The sequence below is a fragment of the Lolium perenne genome, chromosome 2, assembly GCF_019359855.2.
Source record: "Lolium perenne isolate Kyuss_39 chromosome 2, Kyuss_2.0, whole genome shotgun sequence".
Taxonomy (NCBI): Eukaryota; Viridiplantae; Streptophyta; class Magnoliopsida; order Poales; family Poaceae; genus Lolium; species Lolium perenne.
This window is the reverse complement of record NC_067245.2, coordinates 200,044,821-200,054,262: the sequence shown is the minus strand read 5'-3', so window position 1 is coordinate 200,054,262 and position 9,442 is coordinate 200,044,821. Positions and strand designations below refer to the sequence as shown.

The 9,442-nt window shown below is 46.3% G+C and overlaps 1 protein-coding gene across 1 annotated transcript; it reads right to left on the bottom strand.

Annotated features, from left to right (window-relative positions):
* Positions 1-1,048: 1,048 nt before the first annotated feature.
* LOC127329031 (uncharacterized) lies at positions 1,049-2,518 on the bottom strand. The gene has a single exon (XM_071825567.1). The coding sequence runs from the start codon at positions 2,516-2,518 to the stop codon at positions 1,196-1,198; it is 1,323 nt and encodes a 440-aa protein (XP_071681668.1). The 3' UTR covers positions 1,049-1,195.
* Positions 2,519-9,442: the final 6,924 nt, after the last annotated feature.

The window sequence follows — 9,442 nt, the reverse complement described above, 5'->3', positions numbered from 1 at the left end:
AAAGATCGGGAAACCAGTCCCCTCATTATGTGGTATCAGATTGCTAGGTTGATCACGGTGCAGATTGGTTTGTTGCTCAGTTGTTTCTGCTCGATTGTTGTGGTTACCATTGGGTACGTCGCCGCCATGTTGTTGGTGAAGATCAAGGAGAAGGAAGTGGGCGGCAGAATCAAGTTCGAGGATGCCTTCGTTTATGCGCGGAGGTAGCCAGATTGCTTTGTTGCTCGTTCGTGAGGAAGATGTTTCCGTCGGATGGCTGGCACTGCCGCCAGCGGTACCCGGCAGCGCCGCCGGCAGATCGCTACGTTTTTTTTTTCTCTGGGGATCGGTTTACACCAGATCGATTTCCGTCGACACGCTACCTGGTGAGACGTGCGTGGATCCGATCGGATCACGTTATGGTTGCGATTGGCAAAACACAGGAAAGAAGCAACGTACATCAAAGGAAAGTGCGGATCGAAGCAACCAACAGCCCAGGACTAGGGGAATCCGCGTACGTGGAGAGAGAAGCACGTAGCAGAAGAGGTGTTCAGATCAATATTTTTCCGGTCGTATTGGAGATCGAGATTAGCTTGAATCACGTGTGGTCGCACGAGGTTTCTTTTCTCGCGGACGGTGTTTCAGTTTCCTACGCGTGTACAGGCATGCAAGGAGAGGAAATATTGAGTGCAGATTTCGTTGGTACTTGGTTTCCAATCAAATTTGTTGATCGTGTGCTGTTCAGCTCGTCAAGAATAAAGAAACATTGGATTGCTTACAACACGAGGAGACGCACGTGGTGCACAAGACAATCATCAGGTGGCCGGGCTGGCACCATGTCCGGCGCACCGGCCGCCACACCGGACACTTTGGCGCCTCGCTCGGCAAGGCCGGCTGTTAGGGCATCTCCAACCGGCTGACCCAGACGGACACGCTGGGTCGTCCGTTTTGGGCCGTTTGGGTGGCCGAGCGGACGCGCGGACGGAGCCCCGCGTCCGCGTGTCCGTTTGGGTCGCGCCCTGCGCCCAATGCGGCACGTTTGGGTCGCGGCCCCGTACAGTACTTTTTATTGTAAATCCACTATAAAAACACAAAATAAATTGTAGAAAATTTATAAAATAGTTCAAATGCTCAAAATTTATTACACATTACATTGTCCACGTAATGAAGGATAAAGTATTATTCAAAAAAATAATGAAAAAACGATACAAATGATCTAGGCTTCCGGATTTCCTTCATCATCGTTGTTTGCAGCATTGTTGCCTACATGCTGCCAGACGTGCTCGATCAAATCTGCCTGCAGCTGGTTGTGTACAGCTAGATCTCGAATTTCACGGTGTGCATGAAGAACTTCCTGGAATGATGCCGGGCCACGTTGAGGAGTAACCAACTCTCCCTGACCCTCCCAGTCACTATCATAGAGTGAATCATCCCGCTCTACCTCAACAATCATGTTATGCATGATTACACATGCGGTCATCACCTCCCACAGAGTTTGCACATCCCAGGCTCGGCGGGGGTGTCTGACGATAGCCCAACGAGCTTGGAGGATGTCAAACGCCCGCTCGACATCTTTCCGGGCTGCCTCCTGCTCTTTGGCAAACCTTGCCTCCTGCTCTGAGTTGGGTTTTCGGATTGTCTTCACAAGTGTAGCCCAAGGTGGATAGATACCATCAGCAAGGTAGTACCCCTTGGTGTAGTGGTGGCCATTGATCTCAAAATCCACATCAGGGGACTGACCGTACGCTAGCCTATCAAACACCGGAGAGCGCTGAAGCACATTGATGTCATTGTGCGAGCCAGCCATTCCGAAGAATGAGTGCCAAATCCATGTATCCTGTGAAGCAACAGCTTCAAGAATGACTGTGCACCCCTCAGAATGGCCACTGTATGCCCCCTGCCAACCAAAGGGGCAGTTCTTCCACTCCCAGTGCATGCAGTCTATGCTGCCAAGCATCCCAGGAAACCCCCTGGAAGCGTTGATTGACAACAGACGAGCTGTGTCCGCTGCATTAGGTTGCCGGAGGTACTCTTCTCCGAACGTACCGATCACAGCTCTGCAAAACCTGTACATCGCTTCCAAGCCGGTAGACTCACTCATGCGCGTGTACTCATCTACGAAATCACCGGCAACACCATATGCAAGCATCCTAATCGCTGCCGTGCATTTCTGGTACGAAGAGAGGCCTACCTTGCCAATTGCATCCACTTTCGCGTGGAAGTAGTCGTCGTAGAGCTTGACGCCATCCATTATCCGGCGGAACAACGGTCTGGACATCCGAAAACGACGGCGAAACAAGGCCGGCGTGTACAATGCCTTGGGTTGGAAGTAATCGGTGAAGAGCTGGTCGTGGCCGCGTTCTCTTTTGCGGTCCAAGGCGGCGGCGCGCCCCGGCAAGGACCCCCGGTGCACGGGGATCTGCGAGACAATGTGATCGTGGATGATCAGCGCAGCATCCGTGAAAAATTCGTCGTCCGAGTCCTCGTCGGACGACGTGTCGATGAAGTTCTTGAAGAAGTAGTCATCGTCGTTGTCCATGATCTACAGATGAAGAGGGACAAATTTTAGTATGCCCATTTCATCGAACACCTCGCACGCGGAGGCCATCCAATGCGTCCGTAGGGACCTGCAGGCCATGGTCGTCTCGGCCGACTTGCGGTCTGCGAACACGGTGCACGAGAGCTCACCTCCGGCGGCAACGGCGCAGCTGCGAACGGCGGGAGGTCTCGCGACAGTGGGAGGACAGCGGCGACGGCGAAGGCGTCCTCCGACTCTGCTACGACGCGGCGAAAGCAGCGCGGGGCCGCGTCCTATGCTTCCGCCCCGCTTGCCGGCGTGTCGGCGACGGTGGCCGGCGTCGACGCCTCTCCCAAATCGCCGGTCCTTGGCTGGCGGCGGAGCGGCGGGAGATGTGTGCGAGGGGTTTGTGTTTTGGGAGACAGACAGGCGGGCCAGGGGCGGACAAGGGGAGGACGCGAGCGACCAGCATCCGGCGTCCGCGGCCACGCAAACTCGTCCTAGATTTGGGCCGGGTTTGGGTCGTCCCGGACGCCGCGGCCATCCGTTTTAGGGATAGGTCCGCGCGCTGGGCCGCGTTTTTGTTCGGCTCGACCCAAACGGACGCGCGGGCGCGGTTTGGGTCGCGCGGTTGGAGATGCCCTTAGACCGGACAGCTCGGCAAAAACCGGGCCCTGCACTGGTGCATACCGGGGCAACATCCAGGGAGTAGAGAAGGTTCACTCGGTACCAAGGCCGGCAGACCGGGCCTTAGGCCGGTTGCACCGGCGCCTAGGCCGGTCGGACCGGGGCCCTGGCCAGCAGTTCCAGGCGTACAGTCCGGCAGTACCGATGTCCAGACCTGCAGCGCCACTTATGCTGCTGATGTTTGTTCGTCACGGAGTGGAAGAAATTTTGCTCTTCAAGGAGGAAGACATTGGTGTTTCAGAAGGGTGCATACTCAGGTGTTTTCAACTTATTTGGATCTAAGGCGGACAGGAATTTGTTCTGTTTGTTTTGGGTGATATGTATGGTGCGCTTCAGTTGCATTTGGAAGGATACTTGTGTCTTCAATCAGGTTGATGGCGTCGAAGACCAAATAGCGCCAAGGACAAGTCAAGCTAGTCGAGAGGGAGGATTAGGTGTGGAAGACTGGCGAGGCTTGAGGATGAAGATCAGTGATGTTCTTATCGGATTACCTTTTTTCTAGCAGACCCTCACGCGTTGGGGACAACGCTTCTTGAAGAAGGGGAGAATGATATGGATATCCAGACCTGGTACACTAGGACAGCCATTGATACGAGGATTAAGTCTAAGGTTGTACCATTATTATTGTATCGTAGCATTGTTATTAAGAAATAATGTAGCCAGGTCATGTGGTGGGCCAAATTAGGGTTTTAATAGAGTCTATTTGACTTGGGCCTGTCCAAGTCGAATTAGGTTAGGCCCAATAAGGGCTGGCCGGCCACTCCACCCCTCATATAAGGTGGAGGTGCGGCTAGGGTTTCGGTAGTCTAGTTTTGATTCAAGTCATGTAGAACCTTGGGTTCCAGTATCACCATCCCTGCGGGGTTGGCCCTATGACGGCGTCTCGGATGTTCGTCTAGTTATCCAATAAAGATGTGTGAGTTCTTGAGTTGTCAAGAGTAATCATATGTGCTTGAGTATCCTTGAATCTGTCAAGGGAGTTCAAGATCTATCGGTCCTATGGATCATCAAGGTGCATCGTGAAAGATCGGGAAACCAGTCCCCTCATCAGAATTTATGCGCAACGTTGAGTGGAACCCCAAGAGGAAGGTATGATGAGCACAACTTGAAGTTTTCCTCAGTAAGAAACCAAGGTTTATCGACCAGTAGGAGAAAAACGTTCTCTCCCGAGGTGTTGCGAACCAACTCGTGGCAGGGCGCACTGGCAGTATCAGCAGCAACGTGGAGACCTGCACACAAACAACCAAGTACTTTGTCCTCAACTTTCAGCGAGGTTGTCAAGCTCACTAGTTTTGCTGAAAACAAAGGATTAAACGAACCGTGTGGAAAAAGAATTGTTTGCAGAGAACAGAACAGAAAAATTATGTACACGATTGCAATTAAAATAAGAAGGACCGGTGTAATATCCCAGTATTTGAGGTTATAAAAGTAGAGGAAATAGATGTGTGCATTGCATTCATGCATAGAAAATCCGGTGAATTTTCTCGCTTTTGCTTAAACCCATCAAAGCGATCGAGGTTTCTCTTACGTCGATGGAATTGAATTAGCACATCGATGTGAGTGCAATAAATTTCGACATGACCTTTGTTAAATTCTTTTGGTTGCGGGAGAAATAATTTGAATTCAATTCAACACATGAACTCAAATAATAATTTGAATTGGAATTTGAATTCTAAACATTATACAAAATACAAAGTAAAATCAAATAGGAATGAGAATCAAATATTATAAATAATAATTCACATAAGTATATATTACAACATTTATGAAAATTTAAACAAGTATATCAATACAATAAGTAAGGGCAAACACATTTTGATAATTCATAACAAATAAACAATTTAAAACTTATTACAATTCAATTATTTAGAAGATACAAAAGAAAAAGAAGAGTACAAAGAAATAACAAGAAAACCTAAACTAGTCCACATCTTCATATTCTTGTGTACCTGCAAAACCAATAACAAAGACAAAAGGAATTGTTTGTGTTAATGTTAAAATATTTGCCTCACTTTTGGTGAGGCAATGTTAATATTGGAAACTAGCTAAATGGAAATTAGGAACTTGTCCTAACCCCCAAATGGTGATTAGAGGGAGTAAAACAGAATTTGGCATCAACGAGGCATTATCATAGAAAACCAGTGATCAAGAATGCAACCAGGAACACAAGGCATCATTAGATGATCCATCTCTGAGGGACAAGGCAACACATGATGCTCCACTAAATATAGACAAATATATTTTCCCTCTAATCTAGCTAGAATCTGTGAGGCACCACAAAATTGTTTTAATGAATCATTACTGACATGGAAAAGTCAGTATGATCCTAAGCCACTAGTTAATAATTACATGTATATAAGCAGGACTGAATTTAAATCCACACTTAGTTAAGCAAAATGACCATTAAATAAAGCCATATAGAAACAGCAGCCAACAGAAGTATTTTCACTTAATAGTACCAAAGATAGACAGAATAGGATAAGTACAAGGTTGAGCAATGGCTTGCACATGAGGCAAGGAAAGTCAAGTTGGCAACGTGCACATGGAGGGGAAGCAGCCTACCTAGCAGCTCACACACACATGCAATCTCTGTGTTGTCATCACCACAGTAGTTAGCCCAGTACTATAAAAGCAAGGGCATCGCAGCCAGCCAAACCATTTGGCTCAGGTTTCACCAAAGTAGAATAACAGCCATCTAATAGCTAGTTGCAAGATCGACCAGACATGATACATCTCTCCATTAGCACAACATCAAGAATTAGTTCAACAGCCATATATCAGTAGCTAGATCAATATGAAGCAGATCAAGAAGCTAGGAGGAGCAGGCATGTCACCAGAAGCAAAGTATCACAGAAGCTAGAAGAATCCACCAGATATCAAGCTAGGGAGCAACAGGTAGAAATCAACCAGTAGCTTAACTAGATCATAGTATATGTATCTCTAGATTGCATACACATATGTGGGAAAACAAATGGAATAAAAAAATCATTCCATCTAACAACCCTTCAACTAGGTTTTCACCTAGGAGGATAGAAAGATGGATTTCTCTCAGTATTGCATAGGGATGCTATGCAAGAATCATCACAGAGAATTAAATCACATATTTTAGCATCTGTTCTTATCACAAGTTTGGGCCTCAGCCTTTGCATCATTGGCAGGGCTACAAGATCAAGCACAAGCATCTGTTCCTATTAACCAGCAGTGCATCAATCATTGCATCACTGGCAAGACCAAGGAAGCAAGCTAGATCTGTTCTTATCAGTTTAATCAATCCAAAAATATAAAGATATAGCAACCAGTAACATCAACTTGTCTCTGGAATAATTCCTGGAGATCAATGGATCATATATATAGTACATCCCTTCACCGAAATCCACTAGCTGTAGAAGTATACTTAGGGTCCAGGAAATCACTCCTAGGCCAACTAAGTAGAACCAGTAAAGCAAGCAAAGCCACAAGCTAACCATCATATAAAGTATCCATTTATAAGCAGCATATATGTCCAGAGATAAATCTCAATACACCACCAAGACAAGCTTGTCCAGGATCATATATATACACATGATCTAGGTATGAGTAACAACATCCTGGAATTAAAAGCACAAGTAAATGGGGGCACCAAATCACTATAAGCATGCTTCTAAGCTCATAGTCAAACCACCAAACAAAGCATCAAGTAAATAGTGCATGTTGTAGAGTATATTCAGTTTCATCAGTAAAATAAATACAACCAGCCACACATGCCTGGATGATTAATCATCCAAATAGAGGCATAACATTAAACCACCTCAACTGAATTTAACATTCAGTTTTGACAGTAAGAGTAAAATAGCAGAAGCCACCAGGAAAGCTAGCCACAATATTTAGCTCCACTATAACACTTTTGGGGCACATATTCACCAAGCAGGATAGTGTAGCATATGGCCATAGGCAGAGAAGTGGAGAAGTTAGCTCACCATGATGTAGAGGTGCAGACGAGATCGACGCCGGGGTTGCGTCCGCGGCACCATCCAGCCGAGGTTGCGCCTACGGCACCATCCTGCCGGCGTCGAGGACGAAGTAGCCACCACACCACCAGTTCACCGTCAACACAGCCGCACAGGCAGCAGCAACACCACCACGAGCACCCCACCCCCAACAGCACACCACCAGGACACCACCACTTGAGGAATCAGAGCAGCCGGGCATGGCAGAGCCGAGCTGGGGCTCGGGGCGCTCAAAGAAGAGGTCCAGTTCGCCAAGGAGAGATAGCCGGAGGAGCGGGAACGCGAGCACCGTGTCGGCGACCTAGCCGGAGCAAGCTAGGGTTAGCCACAGGGCTGTGTATGAGCGCAGGTCGGCGTCGTGGCGGCAGCTTCTGAAGGAGAGGCCAATGGCGGAGCCACACCGACACACGACGGTACCCGCCGAGGCCGGCGGCGGCCAAAACCATCAACGCCGAGCTAGGGTTCCCTGGTTGGGCGCGGGTGATTAAGACCGCGTGGATCAAATCGACCGGGAGGAGGCGGTAGAGAGCAGCGAGACGGAGCTGGGCCGGCGTGCGGCGGCGACGGACTTGGTCGGCGGCGGCCGGAAAGGCAGGTGGCGGCGGCAGCATCACGGAGGCGTGCTGGGTGTCGCGTGCGTACGAAGAAGTGGGGACGATAGGAGAGTGTGCGTGACGGCGTGAGGGCAAGGTCCTGTGCGTGAATGCACTTGACTGGGTCCGATCCATTTAGCCCAAGAAATATACGTATATGCTATGGCTCAAAAAGCTCCAATCCTAGTAACTAATTCGTTAGAACTACGTATGGCCCTAGCAAAGTTAATCAAATTAGAATATGCAGCATACCTATTTTAGTGTAATCTAGTATCATTCATTGATTACAATTTAAAAACTGTAATTTTTCTCTACACAAATGCCAAATTCATGAACTAATTTATAACCACTTAAAATATGGCTTAAACCCTAGAAAAATATTAAAGAGATTAATAGTGTTTCTCTTCAAGTAAATTTAAGTATTAATAAGGTAAATTCCAAACTCAATAGTAACTTAAACTTAAGATTTATTTATTAACTTCAATTTGCTCATCAATTTATTTAATGACAAATAGGAAATCCTAATTCAATAATTCCAAATGCAACCCTAATTCTATTAGGAATAAAACTCTAACTCCATCATTTTATGTGAAACTCCAAAACCCTAATGCCATTAGGAACCCTAGCTCCATTCATTCATATGAACCCTAAATTGCTTCTAACCTAAACCCTAGGTTAGAACATGTGATCATGACACTTTCTTTTCAATCATAGATCCATAGTAGCAACTAAACCATTGCCAAGTCTTCCTAAAATAATAGAGACCCATCTCTAATACATTGGTATTACATGTGTTCATGCTTAGCTGATCAAATAGGACCAACCCTAGTCCTATCTTCTGAGACACCAAACTTAGATATCCATGCTTAGCATCACCCCAATGTGAAGAACCTCAGGAGCAACTATGCCAAATCTTGAGCATTGCCTAACCATATTCCACTAAACCCTACTAGTGTTGGATACTTATCAACCATCCTATTTAAGGAGCCAATTATTCCTTACTTAGTGAAACCAATAATAAAACCTAGAAAACCTCAACCTTAATTGATATACTTCTTATTCCTTAAGAAGTATGTTCTTCAAAAGTTATTCTTTTGAAGTATATGATAATTAATCATTAACCATGTCATATAGTGCTAACACCAACCACTATTCATTACATGTTAGGATTATACAAAATGTTATTGTTGTGTGCTATTAATGCTATTGTTATGATATATTGCAGCACATGATCATGATACCAAGTAATCACCCCTGAATAAGAACCTTGTTTGTGAATCACTCTAAAAGTGCAACACACCCTGAACTAATCTTTACCACTCACTAATCCTAAATCATCGGGGTTAGGTCACGCTTAGAGCGATTGCATCTCATACTTATGCATTATTGCATCCTTGCCAATCTTTTAAACATCGTCCTTACCGGACGATGATGCTATTTCAGAATTTGGAGTTATTGCTTACCGAAGACCTTGTCTGCATAATCTTGCAGCCAAGAAAGGCAAGTTCATCACTTGCTCATGTCATTTGAGTATTTTTATCAAATTACTTGCAAAGTATTATGGTTATCACTATTGCACAAAAATCAAAACCACTACTTTCATAACTATGAATATGACTATGTGGTGGGCAATGGAACCATGGATTGTGTTGATATGGTGGAGGTTCCATTGCATGGGC